The 19,626-nt window shown below is 43.4% G+C and overlaps 1 protein-coding gene across 3 annotated transcripts in view; it reads left to right on the top strand.

Annotated features, from left to right (window-relative positions):
• ADGRE1 (adhesion G protein-coupled receptor E1) overlaps positions 1–19,626 on the top strand; it is a 58,357-nt gene that overhangs the window by 21,090 nt on the left and 17,641 nt on the right. For 2 of the 3 annotated variants that reach the window (XM_055240206.2, XM_055240208.2), the window contains 7 exons: positions 1,207–1,295; positions 3,440–3,523; positions 9,221–9,398; positions 11,812–11,931; positions 13,534–13,733; positions 15,533–15,703; positions 18,469–18,663. In XM_055240206.2, the coding sequence (XP_055096181.1) occupies positions 1,207–1,295; positions 3,440–3,523; positions 9,221–9,398; positions 11,812–11,931; positions 13,534–13,733; positions 15,533–15,703; positions 18,469–18,663 (1,037 nt within the window). The remainder of the gene's footprint in view (positions 1–1,206; positions 1,296–3,439; positions 3,524–9,220; positions 9,399–11,811; positions 11,932–13,533; positions 13,734–15,532; positions 15,704–18,468; positions 18,664–19,626) is intronic. The other variant, XM_055240207.2, reaches the window with a different exon arrangement.

Here is a 19,626-nt window from a genome sequence, read left to right on the forward strand (position 1 = left end):
GTCCTAGCTACTCAGGAGGCTGAGGTGGGAGGATTGCTTGAGCCTAGGAGGTTGAGGCTGCAGTGAGCTATGCTCATGCCACTGCACTCAAGCCTGGGTGACAGAGTGAGACCCTGTCTTTTCTTTTTTTTTTCTTTTTTTTCTTTTTAATGGAGTCTCACTCTGTCGCCCAGGCTGGAGTGCAGTGGTGCGATCTCAGCTCACTGCAACCTCCACCTCCCAGGTTCAAACGCTTCTTCTGCCTCAGCCTGCCGAGTAGCTAGGATTACAGGTGCCCACCACCACGCCCAGCTAATTTTTGTATTTTTAGTAGAGACGAGGTTTCACCATGTTGGCCAAGCTGTTCTTGAACTCCTGATCTGGTGATCCGCCCACCTCGGCCTCTCAAAGTGCTGGGATTACAGGGGTGAGCCACCGTGCCCGGCCAACTCTTTCTTTTAAAAAAGAATTTCAGAGTCCTTTCCCCCCCCAAGAATAATAGGGAAACATGAAAGCTTTAAAACTGTTAGATTATGTATTATTTATTACATTAAAAATATGTGTAACTTATTGGAGGCAATGAAGTTTAACAAGCAAATGAATATATCTGATGTATTTCCAAATATAATAAAGATGATATCATCAATGCCGCTGGTTCTCCTATATGTTTCTTCTCCACTTTATCTCCTTGTATCCTCCTTAGAGAGCCGCTTGGAATGTTGTGTTTATTATTTCCCTACTTAAAAAAATATCTTCCCGTGGTATGTACCCCTAAACGATATCTGCCTAGTATTGCTTGTGTTTGGAGCTTTGTAAAAATGATATCATACTACATATGACTATAGATATATGTCTTTTATATGTATGACTTCTCTAATTTGCTCTGTTTCACTCAATAGCAGCCCTCTTAGAGTGTAAGCTGTGCAGGGACATAATATTGAGTGAGAAGTCACACATATAAAAGACATACATCCATAGTCATATGCATGATTGCCTCTAAGAGGCATAATGTTGAGTGAAACAGAGCAAATTAGAAAATTGTGTGTTGTAGTAAACACGTCCTTCATGTTGTAGTGTGTAGTTGTGGTTTGCTCATTTTCCCCCTTGTGTATTAGCATAATAGATGGATTTTAAGTCAGGGAGGGAAGGACATGAAATCAGACTTGAATTTTCATCATATTTTGCTGAGGTTGAAGTTTGGTTTGGTTGCTGTTGTTTTCTTCCTAGGGGTTCTCTTCAAATGTAAGGAAGATGTGATATCCGATAATAAGCAGGTCCAGCAATGCCAAGAGGGAACTGCAGTGAAACCTGCATATGCAAGTATTTTTTAAGATTCCTAGTTTTTGAGGTTTTCTTAGAAGCCATTTAGATAGAATGTTGTTTTTGCAGTTCTAACAAAGGCAAAAGTAATAGTGGCCAAAACCAGACAGCAGTTTATTTTTCTCCTCTGTAACCTGCTGAGTGTAAGCTGTGCAGAGCTCATACCATGGCTCCATTATGCTCTGCCAGCATCAACACAAGACTCCCACTTTGTGGTCCAAGATGGCTGCTCCAGCTCCTGCCCTCACATCTGCATTCCAGCTTGTGGGAAGGGGAGAAGAGGAAGTGAAAAGCACGGTCCTTCTCTTTAAGCGTATGGCCCAGCACCACTTCTGCTTGCACCTAATTGGGTAGAAATTAGTCACATGGTCACACCTAGCTACAAGGGAAGCTGGGAAGAGAGAATATTTGCCTGTCTAAAACTTGAGGATTCTCTTAATAAAAGAACGGGAGAATATATTGGAGTCTTCCTGCCAGTGAAGGTGTTGATGCTGCAACTGAGTAATGTTGGTGTTGGGGTGTTACACAGCCAGCCAGGCCGAAAAGAATTTGGACATCCTGACTGTCTAATGAAGTCATTGCAATGAGTGAAGACTCCATGGCCTCTTTAGAAATCGATGTCACCATTCTAAATATGAGCTTGTAAATTAGCTTTGGGATTCCCACGTGCCTGGACCGCTGTTTTTAAATTGTGGTGAGATACACATAACATAAAATTCACCACTTTAACTATTTTAAAGTGTGCAATTCAGTGGCACTTAGACCATTCACAATGTTATGCAATCATCACCTCAATCTAGTTCTAGAAATTTTTTTTTTTGAGATGGAGTCTTGCTCTGTTGCCCAGGCTGGAGTGCAGTGGGGTGATCTTGGCTCACTGCAACCTCCGCCTCCTGGGTTCAAGCAATTCTTTCTGCCTCAGCCTCCCAAATAGCTGGGACTACAGGCACCCACCACCATGCCTGGTTAATTTTTGTGTTTTTAGTAGAGACGAGGTTTCGCCATGTTGGCCAGACTGGTCTCAAACTCCTGACCTTGGGTGATCCACCTGCCTCAGCCTCCCAAAGTTCTGGGATTACAGGTGTGAGCACTGTGCTCAGCCAAGTTCTGGAATATTTTTATCATTAAGCAGTCACTCCCCATTCTCCCCTCCCACTAGCCCATGGCAAACACTAATCAGCTTTCTGTCTCTGTGGATTTGTCTATTCTTGACATTTCTCAGAAATGGAATCATGCAATATTTGCTCCTTTGTGTCTGGCTTCTTTCACTTAGCATGATATTTTCAAGGTTCTTTAATGCTGTAGTACATATCAGAGAACTCCATTCCTTTTTATGGCTGAATAATATTCCACATGGACCACTGTTCATGCATTTCCTCTTCTTTTAACATCACTGGTTGGCCCCCAAAAATCTGGCCATAAACTGGCCCCCAAACTGGCCATAAACAAAATCTCTGCAGCACTGTGACATGTTCATGATGGCCATAACGCCCGCGCTGGAAGGTTGTGGGTTTACCAGAATGAGCGCAAGGAACACCTGGCCAGCCCAGGGCAGAAAACCGCTTAAAGGGGTTCTTAACCACAAACAATAGCATGAGCCATCTGTGCCTTAAGGACATGCTCCTGCTTTAGATAACTAGCCAGACCCATCCCTTTATTTTGGCCCATCCCTTCGTTTCCCATAAGGGATACTTTTAGTTAATCTAATATCTATAGAAACAATGCTAATCACTGGCTTGCTGTTAATAAATACGTGGGTAAATCTCTGTTCGAGGCTCTCAGCTCTGAAGGCTGTGAGACCCCTGATTTCCCACTTCACACCTCTATATTTCTCTGTGTGTGTCTTTAATTCCTCTAGCGCTGCTGGCTCAGGGTCTCCCCAACTGAGCTGGTTTTGGCAATCACTAAGTAGTTTTGCTATTTGTTTATGTTTGCTTTTTTTATTCGTGGAAGGAAAAGGTGATATGATTCTAATTCTGATCAAGTAATGAGTTTTTATTTCCCTGAGAATTCTAGAGACTCAGGAATTCAGAGCCACCTCATATGATGGGCTTTATGGGCTAATTTGTAGATTACATGCTTGGGGGAATACACCGATTCATGCTCACAAATGCTCTTTTTTTTTTTTTCTGGGATGCAGGTCTCCTTTTGTGCACAAATAAATAACATCTTAAGCATTCTGGACAAAGTGTGTGAAAATAAAACAACTGTAGTTTCTCTGAAGGTAACGATTGGGTCTTTTAAATTGTGTTTTGAGTTTCAAACATCCTGGGCACACTTTGGGTGCAGAAAGATATCTTTATGGCCAGGCGTAATGGCTCACACCCATAATCCCAGCACTTTAGGAGGTTGAGGCGGGTGAATCGAACTCCTGTTCGAGACCAGCCTAGCCAACGTGATGAAACCCTGTCTCTACTACAAATACAAAAATTAGCTGGGCATGGTGATGGGTGCCCATAGTACCAGCTACTCAGGAGGCTGAAGCAGGTGGATTGCTTGAACCCGGGAGGCAGAGGTTGTGGTGAGCCAAGATAGCACCACTGCACTCCAGCCTTGGCAACAGAGTGAGACTCCGTCTCAAAAAAAAAAAGAAAGAAAGAAAGAAAAAGAAAGAAAGAAAGAAAGAAAGGAAGAAAGAAAGAAAGAAAGAAAGAAAGAAAGAAAGAAAGATCTCTTTATAATGAATGGATTGTGAATTAATATTTAATTTTTTATGGCTGTAAGACTTGAAAAATTAGCATACAGTAAAATTACCTTTTTACTTGTATAGTTTGATGAGTTTTCTCACCTGAATAGATTTGTGGAACTACCACTATAATTAGGATGCAGAACAGTAGAACAGTTTAATTATCTCCAAACATTCCCTTGGGCTTCTCCTTTATGGTCAGATACTCCCTCCACCACTAACCTCTACAAATCCCTGATCTAGTCTCTGTCACTGGAGTTTTGTGTTTTGAAAAGTGTTATATAAATGAAACCACATAGTATGTGGTCTTTTGAGACTGGCTTCTTTGACTCAGCATAATGCATTTGAGATGCCTGGATAGTGTGTATATAAACAGTGCCATTTCCTCCTCCTACTACTTCTTCCTTCTTTCTTTTCCTTCCTTTTTACTGTTAATGAGATTCAGCACATTCTCATTGCTGTATAACCATCACCATTATCCATCTCGAGAACTTTCTCATCTTTCCCAAAAAACTCTGCCCCCGGCAGGGTGCGGTGGCTCAGCCTGTAATCCCAGCACTTTGGGAGGCCGAGGCAGGCGGATCATGAGGTCAGGAGATCCAGACCATCCTGGCCAATATGGTGAAACCCCATCTCTACTAAAATACAAAAAAATTATCTGGACATGGTGGCACGCACCTGTAGTCCCAGCTACTCAGGAAGCAGAGGCAGGGGAATCACTTGAACCTGGGAGGTGGAGGTTGCAGTGAGCCTAGATCGTGCCATTGCAGTCCAGCCTGGGCAACAGAGCAAGACTTCATCTCAAAAACAAAACAAAACAAAAACAAAAACAAACAAATAACAACAACAACAAAAATCCCACTCTGTCCCCCCAAAACACTCACTTCCCATCCCCCTCCCCAGCCCCGGCACCCACCATCCTACTTTCTGTCTCTGTGAATCTGGTGACTCTAGAAACCTCCTAGGAGTGACATCACACAGGATTTGTCCTTTTGTGTCTGACTTCTCTCACTGAGTGTGATGTCCTCGAGGTTCGTCCACGTTGTAGCATGGATCAGTGGTTCATTCCTTTTTCATTACCAAGTAATATTCCACTTTATCAATGTATCACCATTTGTTTATCCTTTCATCTTTGAAAGACATTTGGGTTGTTTCCTGTATTTTGGAGATTATTGATGGAGCTGCTATAAACAAACATCCATATATAGTTTGTGTGTGTGCATGTGTATATATATATATATATATATGAGCATAAATTTTAATTTCTCCAGCATAAATACCTAGGAGTTGCTAGGTTATTACAGTTGTTGATATTAAAACCTAGTTTTTCTTTCTTTCTTTCTTTCTTTCTTTCTTTCTTTCTTTCTTTCTTTCTTTCTTTCTTCTTTTTTTTTTTTTTTGAGATGGAGTTTCACTCTTGTTGCCCAGGCTGGAGTGCAATGGCGCAATCTCAGCTCACTGCAAACTCCGCCTCCCGGATTCGAGCAATTCTCCTGCCTCAGGCTCCTGAGTAGCTGTACACGGGATGTGGAACAGATTACAGGCATGTGCCATCACACCCGGCTAATTTTGTATTTTTAATAGAGACGGGGTTTCTCCATGTTGGTCAGGCTGGTCTCGAACTCCCGACTCCGGGTGATCCACCCGCCTTGGCCCCCCAAAATGCTAGGATTACAGGCGTGAGCTGCCATGTCTGGCCAAAACCTAGTTTTTCTTAAGCTTTAAGTTGAACTCATTGACATTGTCATTTTCTTTATAAATCTGGTTATTTTCATCTGAAAATAAGAATAACACTTTTACTTGTAATTTTATTAATTTTAAATTAATACATTTATTCATAAAGTATACATTCCTTCCTAGGGTTTGCAGGTTAAATTCTGATAAATGGTTAACCCTATTTACAAACTTACTTCAATTTCCTCAAATGTTTTATACTATGTTTATAAATATTCCAACTCCCCCCACCCCGTTCCACGCAAATTTCAAGTACCTAGTGAAGAGGATTTACAAATCTAGCAGGCAAAGTCACTTGGGTCCCAAGTGACTCATAAATCCAATTGATCGAATCTATAAATGTAATAATTCAAATTCTTCTAGATATTCAATAAGGTTTATAAGCAGCCACGTTCTCTTAAATTGTTCATATTAAAATAACAAGTCTAATTGCTTTTTGCAATAAAATTATGTGGTTTATTGGTTAGCTTCTCTAATATGTCAAACTGTTCCAACTCTTCTTTTTTTTTTGAGATGGAGTCTTGCTCTGTATCCCAGGCTGGAGTGCAGTGGCGCAATCTTGACTCACTGCAAGCTCCGCCTCCCGAGTTCACGCCATTCTCCTGCCTCAGCCTCCCAAGTAGCTGGGACTACAGGCACCCACCACCACGCCCGGCTAATATTTTGTATCTTTTAGTGGAGACGGGGTTTCACCATGTTGTCCTGGCTGGTCTCGAACTCCTGACCTCAGGTGATCCACCCACCTCAGCCTCCCAAAGTGCTGGGATTACAGGCACGAACCACCATATCCAGCCCCAACTCTTTAAATGGCAGATGTTTCTAGATTGTGCTAAAGATGTCAAAAACTTCTAAATTTAACACAAATCCTACTAATGATGTTTAGTTTGCCTAAAATTTTCTAACTTTCCTGAGGATATAAAATAACTTTCCTAGCTAAGAAGAATAAATTTAACATATCAGAGGGGCGGGATTTGAAGAGATTTCATCAGCTGTAGAATTGAGTCCTATGTTTCCTGGAGATGGTTCTAGTTGAGATGTTTCTGCTATGTCAGTGGGGAGGGGAGTCCCACACCCATACCTTTTGGGGATTACAGAGCTCAGGGCATCCTGTTTCTCTTGGACAAATATCTCTCAAATGTCCCACTTACCCCGTGTTTATTGAAATCCTGTTTTTCCTTTTATCATCTCATTTGGATAGATAGAAATTTGTATTGCTGCTCAAATTTCAGTTTAATTTCCTCTACCATCTGACTGGATTTAATTAATTTAATGCATTTTCCTGCATTTATTAGGTTCTGAATTCCTTTTAGGTTTTTTTTTTTTTTTTTTGCTTGGGTCAGAGTCACATGTGATAGTCCATTTATTGATAATAATCAATAATAAGGGGAATCATATGAATATTACTATTACTATTGTTGTTATTGTTTTTCTTACCTTAATCCTATTCCTCAAACACATCCAGTGTTAAGAGGTAGATAAGTATCTTCCGCTGTCTTTTTACCTTGTAAGCATGTACACACATACACACATAGATACACATACAAATAAACACACACATTACACACATGCACACACACATATACATACAAATACACACATACACATATGCACACATGTACACACACATATACACCTCCCCCACATGCACACCCATGCACACACATATGTACACACATACGCACATATACATATGCACATACACATATAACACATACATACATGCACACATGCACATACAAACACATACACACACACCTCACACACATTTACACACATACACACACCCACACACATTTACACACATACACACATGTATACACACATATATGCATATACCCATACACACAGACATACACAGACATCTACACACAGATACACACATCCACATCCACACACATATACACACTCCTCACACACATACACACGTATATACATATAGGCATATACAAATGTACATACACAAACACACATATATACACACATGTATACGTACATATACACAAACACATACATACATAGGCATACATAGACATACACAGAGATACACACACATGCAGACACATGTACACAACCCAGCACATACACACATATACACACACCCACATATATAAGCACACACACACACACATGCACACACAGTGGCGTCATTTTATTGAGCACTTACTATGAGAGGTTTAGGACAGTGATTAATGATTCAGCCTCTGCTGCCAGAGTCTTGTTTCTCCTTTCAAAAGTCAAAATAATCATAAATAGCCTCTACTTCATAGATATCTTCTACAAATTAAACAAGTTAATATATAAAAAACATTTAGAGCAACACGTGGCTCATAATAAGTGTGTGCTATTTTTATTTCTATATGCCAGAACATAAATACCATAATATAAAATTTTAAATTAAACCAATTGTTTCTAAACCAAATGCAATACTATATACATGATACTCTGTAATTTGCTTTAGCTAACAATGGCTCAGAGACCCTTTTGCTTGTTAATGCCTATAGGTATACTGCAATATTCATTTTAACAGCTGTATGGCTATCTCATTATTTGATTTCATCTTCATTTATTGACCCAGTCTGTAGGGCATTTAGGCTTTCTACAAACTATCCTGAGATGAACATCACTGGACAAGATCCTTGCACAACTTTTAAGTGTTTCTGGAAAGATTAATTCCGGGAAGGGGAATTGCTGTGTCAAAGGGTATATGCAATTTACATGGCTATAGGTACAAACTTATTGCATTGCATAAAGGTTACATCAATTTGTCTTTCTTGCTTGCTTTCTTGCTTTCTTTCGACAAGATCTCACTCCGTCGAAGTGAGAGTGCTGGAGTGCAGTGGAGTGATCACAGCTCACTGCAGCCTTGAACTCCAGGGCTCAAGAGATCCTCCCACTTCAGCCTCCTGAGTCGCTGGGACTAGCGTCATGCACCACCGTGCTTTGCTCTTATTTTAATTTGTTTTTACAGGTGGGGTCTCGTTATGTTGTCCAGGCTGGTCTTGAATTCCTGAACTTCAATTTGTATTTCTTTTTTTTCTTTTTTGAGACGGCCTCTCGCACTGTCACCCAGGCTGGAGTGCAGTGGTGCGATCTCAGCTCACTGCAACCTCTGCCTCCTGAGTTCAAGTGATTCTCCTGCCTCAGCCTCCCGAGTAGCTTGGGTTACAGGCACGTGCCACCATGCCTCGTTAAATTTTTTTGTATTTTTAGTAGAGACAGGGTTTCACTGTGTTCACCAGGCTGGTCTCAAACTGCTGACTTCATGATCTACCCATCTCAGCCTCCCAAAGTGCTGGGCTTACAGGTGTGAGCCACTGCACCCGGGCTGAATTTGTATTTCTAATGGGGCTTCTTGAATCAGAAAAAGGAGCCCGAGTGGATGCCCCTTTTAATTCTCCTTTGGATGGACTCCCAGCCTATTCTTAATCAGAAAAAGGACAGCTGTTATTTCATTAATGAGAGAGAGAGAGAGAGAATGAACAAACACGTCTTTCCTTGCAGAATACAGCTGAGAGCTTTGTCCCTGTGCTTAAACAAATATCCACGCGGACTAAATTCACCAAGGAAGAGACGTCCTCCCTGGCCACAGTCTTCCTAGAGAGTGTGGAAAGCATGACACTGGCATCTTTTTGGAAACCCTCAGCAAATGTCACTCCGGCTGTTCGGACAGAATACTTAGGTAGGAGACACCCTTCGTGGCAAAGTTACACCTAGGTGATGATTTTGAGAGTTGACTTTGGCAATGGGATTTTCCCTGGGTTTCCCACTCATTCTTTCCCCAACTGTTTAAAAACTTTGAATTCACAGCAAAGCAAGTCTAATCATATTAACAACATTGTCCATTCACTGAGCACTTGGCAAAGGCCAGGCACTGTGCTAAGATCATATCATTAATTTATTCTACAAATATTTGCTGATTAGCTGCTATGTGCTGGGCTAAGGTATGACAGTCATAGGCTGTGCTCAAGTACTTCCTGTTTGCCCTGCTGGGCCCATGGTAGAATTGTACTTCCTGGCTACTGTGTGGTTAAGTGGGATTTGGGGACTAGCTCAGGCCAATAAATATGGGAATAGAGTAGTTGCCAGTATGAGACTTTCCAGAACTTTCTTTCCCTCTGCCCATATGAATAGCAGTGCTTCAGGTCACAGCTGCTCCATCTGCTTGGGTCCCAGAATAAAGAAATATAGAACATGGCCTCAAGTCAATTTACAATAGACCCAAAGCATTAATGAGATATAAACACTTGTTATTTTTTAATCCACTAAGACTTAGGGTTGTTTGTTACTGCTGCAAGACTGATCCTTTCCTGACTGATACATACTTGATAGATAACTACTTGGGAATAGTGGGTGCTGCAGATCTTTTACATAAGCACCCCACTCCTGGAAGTAGTTCCAGTATCATTCACATAAACCTACGAAGTTCCAACCTGATGGACACCCAGACGGCCAAGAGGTGGAAATAAAATATTTGGTGGACTCCAACCAGTAGTGAACAAAATTAGCCTCATGAATCTCATATTTTAGTGAGTTGAGTCAGATAATAAACAAACAGATGTCTGGTATACCAAATAGAGGTAGTGCTATTGAGAAAAACTACAGCAGGCTAGGGAGGTTAGAGAGGGTTGGGATTACAGGGAGAGTTGCTATTTTATATAGGGAGATCAGGGTAAGTCTCATTGGGGCAGGGATGTCAGAGAAGAGAGCCACGTAAATATCTGCAGAAAGAGCAAGTGCAGGAATACCTGGAGAATTCAAGGAACAATGAGGTGTGCAGTGTGGCTGAAGATGGCGAGAGCAGTAGGAGAAAGGAAGGGAGATGGAAATGTAGATAAATGTAGAGACTTAAGGTTTTTTTTTTGTTTTTTTTTTTTTGAGACAGGGTCTCACTCTGTCACCTAGGCTGGAGTGCAGTGGTGTGATCATAGCTCACTACAGCTTTGCACTCCCAGGCTCAAGCGATCCTCCTGTCTCAGCCTCCTGAGTAGCTGGGAACTATAGGTGTGCACCACCATGCTTGTCTAGTTTTTAAATTTTTTGGTAGAAGTGAGGTCTTGCTATGTTGCCCACGCTGGTCTTGAACTCCTGAGCTCAAGCGATCCTCCTGCTCGGCCTCTCAAAGTACTAGGATTACAGGCCTGAACCACTGTACCCAGCCAAGATTTTATTTGAAGATGAAAGGACATTGGAAAATTTGGGAACAGGTATGGTATTATCTGGCTTATATTTTACAAGGATACTTCTGGTTCCATTATCTAGTTTATTTTCATGAAGGGCCAATGGATTAGGTCCTGCAATGCTTGTCATGATAGAGATGAGAAATTGGAGGCACAGAGAGGTTAAGTCAATGCCCAAATTTAGGCAGCTAGTGCGTGGCACAGCTGGACCTCCCAGTTACCACCATCTGACTGCAGAACCTGAGCTCTCGTGTACCATGCTAGGCTTGCCCCAATCCCTTATTATTTCTTTTGGTTTTAGAAAACTTATATAAGGCCGGGGGCAGTGGCTCACACCTGTAATCCTAGTGCTTTGGGAGGCCGAGGCGGGCGGATCACAAGGTCAGGAGATCGAGACCATCCTGGCTAACACTGCGAAACCCCATCTCTACTAAAAATACAAAAAAGTAGCTGGGTGTGGTAGTGGGCACCTGCAATCCCAGCTACTTGGGAGGCTGAGGCAGGAGAATGGAGTGAATCCAGGAGGCGGAGCTTGCAGTGAGCCGAGATCGTGCCACTGCACCCCAGCCTGGGCGACAGAGCGAGACTCTGTCTCAAAAAAAAAAAACTTAAGAGTAGAGAGAAGATCATGACTGTTGCCTTCCGTCACCGTTGACTTTGTCCCCATCTTTCCCTGATGCACCCCCTAGGATATGAGAGTTCACTTCTAAGGCTCCAGCTGGGTTACTCATTTATTTGGTGCTATGGTCCCCCTATCATTCATCATGGGACTCAAGATCTTTCCTATGACGAATTGAACTTTCTATTCTTTTCCTTTGCTCGCCACGACGGAGGTGTACCTTTTTTTGGACAGAAACCAAATTCAGGACTGACTTTCTGGGTGAACTCATACGAACTCTCCCTTTCTCTTTTTAGACATTGAGAGCAAAGTTATCAACAAAGAATGCAGTGAAGAGAATGTGACCTTGAACTTGGTAGCCAAGGGGGATAAGATGAAGATCGGGTGTTCCACAATTGAGGAATCTGAATCCACAGGTACAGTTCCTCTCCTGAGAATGCAGGTTATGGTGGATTCCATCAATAAGTATTTATCGATCCCTTTCTAGGTGCCAAGACCAGTGCCAGATAGTTGAGAACCAATGAGGGCAGAAATGGTCCATGCTCTCAGAGAGTTTTCCATGTGCTAGGGAAGTCAAACATTAAATAACCTTATAATACCGGAGTATTGAGACCTTCACTGGCCTATATGATATGTACTGCTCACATTCTGCTGTTGAGCAGTTGAAATTTGTATAAGCCAGGTTGAGAGGTACTGTAAACCTAAAATAAACACTGTATTTTGAAGGTTTGGTGCACAAAAAGAAGGATTAAAACATCTCATTTGTCATTTTTTATATTTAAAATAATTTAAAAATAAAAAATATTTAAAAATTTAAAATATGTAATATTTAAATTTTTTAAATATGCAATATTTAAAATATATTTTAAAATTTTAAAATATCACATTTATATGTTGAAATGATAATATTTGGCTTATACTGCATTAATATATTATTAAAATTAATTTTATCTTTTTTTACTTTTAAAAAATGTGTACTAGAAAATTTAAAATTACATATGTGGTTCATACTATGTTTCTGTTGGACGGTGCTAATCTGTGTCAGGGGTGGCAAACTGTTTCTGTAGAGGGCTCGTTAGTGACTATTTTAAACATTGCAATTAATACAGCCTCTATCACAATGACTTAACTATCATTGTAGTGCAAAAGCACCCATAGACAATATGTATATGAATGTACCTGGGCATATTTCAATAAAACTTTATTTAAAAAAGTAGGTGACAGCCAGATTGGCCCATAGGCCACAGTTTTCCAGCCCTGATCTGATCTATGCACATGATTAATGCCGTGATTAATACTTTCATGTAAAAGCACAGTGTGCAATATGGAAGAGCTATTTAAGCGAAGTCCTGAGGAATAGGTAGAGAAAGTAGGAGAGAGTGTGTTACGGGAAGTATAAGCTATGGCTCCGTGTTGAAAAAAAGCTTGGTATGGTCATGGAACTAAAAGTAGAGTGGGCTGGAGCATCAGGAATGCGGGGGAGAGAGGGAAAAGAATTGAGGGTCGCTGGGCATGGTGGCTCACACCTGTAATCCCAACACTTTGGGAGGTCGAGGTGGGTGGATCACCTGAGGTTGGGAGTTCGAGACCAGCCTGACCAATATGGCGAAATCCCGTCTCTACTAAAAATATAAAAAATGAGCCGGGCGTGGTGGCGGGTGCCTGTAATCCCAGCTACTCAGGAGGCTGAGGCAGGAGAATTGCTTGGCCAGCATGGTCTCGATCCACCTGCCTTGGCCTCCCAAAGTGCTGGGATTATAGGCGTGAGCCACCATGCCCGGCCAGAGGTGTTTTTTTTTAATGGTTCTAGAAGCCCGCTGGTTATTTTAATCTCAGAGCAACACAGTGAGGTGCATGACTCTCTCTCTCTCTCTCTCTCTCTCTCTGTCTCCCTCCCTCCCTCGTGTGTGTGTGTGTGTGTGTGTTTGTGTGTGTGTTTGTGTGTGTGTGTGTTGGGTCTTCCATAATAACAATTGAGCAAACGATTCCCTCCTTTTTTCATTTGGGGAAACCTGCAGGGACCACTGGTGTGGCTTTTGTCTCCTTTGTGGGCATGGAGTCGGTTTTAAATGAGCGCTTCTTCCAAGACCACCAGGCTCCCTTGACCACCTCTGAGATCAAGCTGAAGATGAATTCTCGAGTCACTGGGGGCATCATGGCTGGGGAGAAGAAAGACGGCTTCTCAGATCCAGTCATCTACACTCTGGAGAACATTCAGGTTTGTGAAGAGGTCTCTACTGAGATTCCCGTCTACCTATTGGGAACTCCTCGTCTCTCGATTGCCTTAACTCTCATTTTTTATGGGAAGCTATTGAGGCCGGTAAGCTTCCACAGTTTCTAGTAATTCAAGCCAATTAACAGAAGCCACAGCTAGAGGAATGAGGTCTCCCACTGTTACCAAACAGAACTAGGTCCATTTGCCCATGTGCAACAGAAAGCCAAACACTGAAGCACTGGGTTTTTGTAGAGAGAGAATTTTATTGCAAGGCTGCCAAGCAAGGAGACAAGAGTCTGGCTCAGATCTGTCTTCCCAAGCTGGGAGGCTGGGGCAGGTTTTATAGTCGGTGGGTAATGAGCTGTGATCTGATTGCATCTTACAATGAAGTGATGCAGGGAGGTGTGATCTGATTGGATCCGGCCATGGGGAGTTGCCAGGGCTTGATCTGATTGGATCCTAGATCCTGCTATGTGGTGGTTGCTTCTTTTTTTTTTTTTTTTTTTTTGAGACACAGTCTCACTCTGTCGCCCAGGCTGGAGTGCAGTGGCACAATCTCAACTCACTGCAAGCTCCACCTCCCAGGTTCATGCCAGTCTCCTGCCTCAGCCTCCCGAGTAGCTGGGACTACAGGCGCCCGCCACCACGACCGGCTAATTTTTTGTATTTTTAGTGCAGATGGGGTTTCACCGTGTTAGCCAGCATGGTCTCGATCTCCTGACCCCGTGATCTGCCCACTTTGGCCTCCCAAAGTGCTAGGATTACAGGCATGAGCCACCGTGCCCGCCCTTTTTTTTTTTTTTTTTTTTTTTTTTTGAGATGGAGTTTCACTCTTGTTGCCCAGGCTGAAGTGCAATGGTGCAAACTTGGCTCACTGCAACCCCCGCCTCCTCGGTTCAAGCCATTCTCCCGAGTAGCTGGGATTACAGGTGCCCACCACCATGCCCAGCTAACTTTTTTGTATTTAGTAGAGACGGGGTTTCACCGTGTTGCTCAGGCTGGTCTGGAACTCCTGACCTTAGGTGATCCACCCGCCTCAGCTTCCTAAACTGCTGGGATTACAGGCATGAGCCACCATGCCCACCCTTCTAGTATACATTCTTAAAGCATGTTGTTCTTAAGCTGTTACTAAAAATATTTCTCTGCTTACTTGGTTTTTATATGTTTTTTTCTCCCACTGCACTGTGATCTCCTTGGGGGAAGAGCTGTGTCTGTTTTATTTACTAATGTCTCCCGTAAACAGTACAGATCAAGGCATGTAATAGGTATTCAATAAAAACATGTTGAATGAGGCTGGGTGTGGTGGCTCATGCCTGTAATCCCAACACTTTGGGAGGTCTATGCAGGTGGATCACTTGAGGTCAGGAGTTCGAGACCAGCCTGGCCAGTATGGAGAAATCCCATCTTTACTAAAAATACAAAAATTAGCTGGATATGGTGCACTGCACTCCAGCCTGGGCAACAGAGTGAGACTCTGTCTCACATACACACACACACACACACACAAACCACACATTGAATGAATAAGTGAATGATGAGTGACTTCGCAGAAGGCCTTATTATGGATTTGATGAAAGGAGGAGTTTTCTTCTGGCAACAGGAATGTGAGCTGCCCCATCAGATTGGCCCTCACTGCATAATGAAATCTCAGTATTTTTCCCCATTCCCTCAGAACACACCCTGTGTATTCTTGTTCCCAGTGACTCTTGAGGATGGTCACATTTAATCCATTTGATGGGGATTCTCAGGTGACCAGGGCCTTTGTTTTTTTTTGTTTTTTTTTGTTTTTTTGTTTTTTTTAGCCAAAGCAGAAGTTTGAGAGGCCCATCTGTGTTTCCTGGAGCACCGATGTGGAAGGTGGAAGATGGACATCCTTTGGCTGTGTGATCCTGGAAGCTTCTGAGACATATACCGTCTGCAGCTGTAATCGGATGGCAAATCTTGCCGTTATCATGGCGTCTGGGGAGCTCACGGTCAGTAATGATGATTTGTTCCCTGAGGCAGAGTATCTGCCTCCAAATCCAATGGGAAAATATTGATCAAACATCTGTTGTGTGTCTCCCACGGGGTTGGGTGTTGTGGGATGGAGTCATGGGGACAGAAGGGGTAGGTGATATGCTTTTGCTCCTGCAGAATTTACAGTCTGGTTGGGAGGCCATGAAACTCAAATATACAATGAGAAATAATGACCCTAAATAGGGCCAGGCACTGGAGCAATCACAGATCTTAATGAACACATATCAGGTGTGCTGGGCTCTTTAAGTTAAGTGGTTTCAGACCCATTTCACAGAATGGGTGAAGTGGCCTGTCTAGTCCTGAAGCTAGAAATTGGAGCAGGTGGAATTCAAATGTGTGGAAGTCTCTTTCCGCTAAAACATGCAGGTGGGTCAAGAAGGAATGCTGTAAGAATTCAGAGGTGTTGGCTGGGTGCAGTGGCTCATGCCTGTCATCCCAGCACTTTGGGAAGCCGAGGCGGGCAGATCATGAGGTCAAGAGATCGAGACCATCCTGGCCAGCATGGTGAAACCCCATCTCTACTAAGAATACAAAAATTAGCTGGGCATGGTGGTGCATGCCTGTTGTCCCAGCTACTTGGGAGGCTGAGGCAGGGGAATCGCTTGAACCTGGGAGGCAGAGGTTGCAGTGAGCCGAGATGGCACCACTGCATTCCAGCCTGGCAACAGAGCGAGACTCTGTCACACACACACACACACACACACACACACACACACACAGAATTCTGAGGTGTTTCCAAGATAGCCAATGATAGATCAGGAGGAAACAATATGAAATAAGCCTTGGTGAATGAATAGATTCGGCAGAGAGGAAGGACATCCGCATCAGTGTTGTAGAAAGTATCCTTTCGCCTGGCGCGGTGGCTCACACCTAATCCCAGCACTTTGGGAGGCTGAGGTGGGCAGATCACGAGGTCAGGAGATCGAGACCATCCTGGCTAACATGGTGAAACCCCATCTCTACTAAAAATACAAAAAATTAGCCAGGCGTTGTGGCTGGTGCCTGTAGTCCCAGCTCCTCAGGAGGCTGAGGCGGGAGAATGGCGTGAACCCGGGAGGCGGAGCTTGCAGGGAGCTGAGATCGCGCCACTGCACTCCAGCCTGGGCGACAGAGCCAGACTCCATCTCAAAAAAAAACAAAAAAAGAAAGTATCCTTTCCTATCATGGTAGATCCAAAGTTTAATTCCCTACCAGGGAGGCCATAAGTAAGTGCCATTTCGAGGACCCTGTGGCTTAGGATTTAAGAGAACTGGATCCAGAACAAAACTGACTTAGTTTCAAGTCCTGTCTCTACCACTTTCTAGCCGTGTTTTCTTGGAAAAGTCACTTAACTTCTCTGCACTGAGCCCAGCTCTCTTATCTCAAAAATGAGAACAACAACAACAAAATACTGATAACTAGCATTTATATAGTATGCTTCTGGCACAGTTGTAGTTGAAATGTTTTCATTTAATCCTAAAACAACTCTATAAGGCAGTTACCATTAATATTCTCTTTTTAACAGATGAGGAAACTGAGAGCACAGAGCAGTTAAGTGTCTTGTCCAAAATCACACAACTAGAAATTGGCCAGTTTTCTTTCTTTCTTTTTTTTCTAGACTGAGTCTCACTCTTGTTGCCCAGGCTGGAGTGCAGAGGTGTGATCTCAGCTCACTGCAACCTCTGCCTCCCAGGTTCAAGTGGTTCTCCTGCCTCAGCCTCTCATGTAGCTGGGATTACAGGTGGCCACCACCATGCCTGGCTAATATTTTTTGTTTGTTTGTTTAGTAGAGATGGGGTTTCGCCGTGTTGGCCAGGCTGGTTTCAAGTTCCTGAGCTCAGATGATCCACCTGCCCCAGCCTCCCAAAGTGCTGGGATTACAGGCATGAGCCACTGCGTCCAGCCAATGGTCAGTTTTCTTAACCACTTTGTGACAATATCATAGACAGGTGCTCATAAGATGGTGCCTGGCATATCTTTAACCCACAGAAAGCACTCAGAGACATTTAAAATTAATTTTAAATTAATTATGAATAAATGGCATAGAAGAAGGATTTAGCTTGTCATGTTCCACTCCTGAAGTTGAAGCATTCCTGAATGTCTGCATTATCAGTTGGGATTCAGTACAGGAAGCAAAAACCACCCCAGGTATTTCAAGCAGAAAGGGATTTAACACAGGGAGTTGGGTGCTCACAAAAATCTCCGGGAGGGGATGGAGGAGTTGAAGTCAGGGGGCTGTCACTTCAATTTTGGCTTCAAGATCATCCCCCAATGCAGCTGTAACTCAGAGGTCAGAAATTGCTGCTGTCATTTTGCCACCCCACTCCACCATGAAATTGGGGACTGGACAGTTGAAATGTGGAATTAAGCTCACTCCTGTCTGCAGAAAGCTGATATTTGCCTCCCTTCTGCATTCCAAAACATTCACAGATGTATCTCACTGGAGAACCTAAATTACATCCAGGACCTTAGTTCCGAAGGATTCTGGGAGATGTAGTTTGTGGACATCCAGCCCCAGTAATACATGGAGTAACTCATAGGACAGGACTGGGAATAGGTGCTGGTGGATACCAGTGGATTGCAAAGGATAATGAAGGACAGTATCTAGTTCACTCTGAGCGTTAGAGGGAGAAAAGGCTCCCGAGCTAATTTTGCCCAAGCCAGGGTTTTAGATAACTGTTTTTCCTGCCTGGGGGGATTTTGATCCCATTCTCAGGCCAACTATGGAATTCCTTCCTGACAGATGGACTTCTCCTTGTATGTCATTAGCCATGTGGGCATTATCATCTCCTTGGTGTGCCTCGTCTTGGCCATCGCCACCTTTCTGCTGTGTCGCTCCATCCGAAATCACAACACCTACCTCCACCTGCACCTCTGCGTGTGTCTCCTCTTGGCGAAGACTGTCTTCCTAGCCGGTATACACAAGACTGACAACAAGGTCTACATCGCTCGGGCTGTGTCCCCACCAAGTCCCATCTTCTCCCCACCTGCCTCAGCTCATTCCTACCCAACTCCCTCTATCCCCGTTCCTACCTCAGGGCCTTTGCATATGCTGTGCCCGCTGCCTATAGCACTCACTTCCCAGCTTCTTACCTGCTTGACTCCTTGTGACAGCTCTCAGTTTAAAATTATGTCCCTGATCATGTTATGAATTGTAGTAGTTCCTCCTATTACTTGTTTTTGTTTGTTTGTTTGTTTTTGATACTGACTTTTGCTCTTGTTGCCCAGGCTGGAGTGCAGTGGCACGATCTTGGCTCACTGCAACCTCTGCCTCCTGGATTCACGCCATTCTCCTGCCTCAGCCTCCTGAGTAGCTGGGAATACAGGCATGAGACACTACGCCCTGCTAATTTTTTTGTATTTTTAGTAGAGTCGAGGTTTCGCCATTTTGGCCAGGCTAGTCCTGAACTCCTGACCTCAGATGATCCACTCGCCTCGGTCTCCCAAAGTGCTGGGATTATAGGCTTCAGCCGCCACGCACGGCCCCTCCTGTTACTTTCTAAACCAGAGGTTCTCTCCCTGGGTGCTTTTTCTCCCCAGGGGAGACTTCGCAATGTCTGGAGACATTTTTGGTTGTCACAACTGGAGGAGCGTGCTACTGCTATCCGGTGGGTAAAAGTTAGGGATGCTGCTAAGTATCTTGTAGTGCCCAAGACAGCCCTCCATGGCAGAGAATGATCCTGCAATAATGTTACAAGTGTTGATAATGCTACAGTGTAGAATCTCTACTTCCCTTTTTCTTTTCTTTTTTCTTTCTTTTTTTTATTTTTATTTTTTGAGACAGGATCTTGCTATGTCACCCAGGCTAGAGTGCAGTGGCCGAATCACATCTCCTTATAGCCTCTCAGGCTCAAGCGATCCTCGCACCTTTGCCTCCCAAGTACCTGGGACCACAGGCTTG

Source organism: Symphalangus syndactylus, chromosome 13, assembly GCF_028878055.3.
Source record: "Symphalangus syndactylus isolate Jambi chromosome 13, NHGRI_mSymSyn1-v2.1_pri, whole genome shotgun sequence".
Classification (NCBI taxonomy): Eukaryota; Metazoa; Chordata; class Mammalia; order Primates; family Hylobatidae; genus Symphalangus; species Symphalangus syndactylus.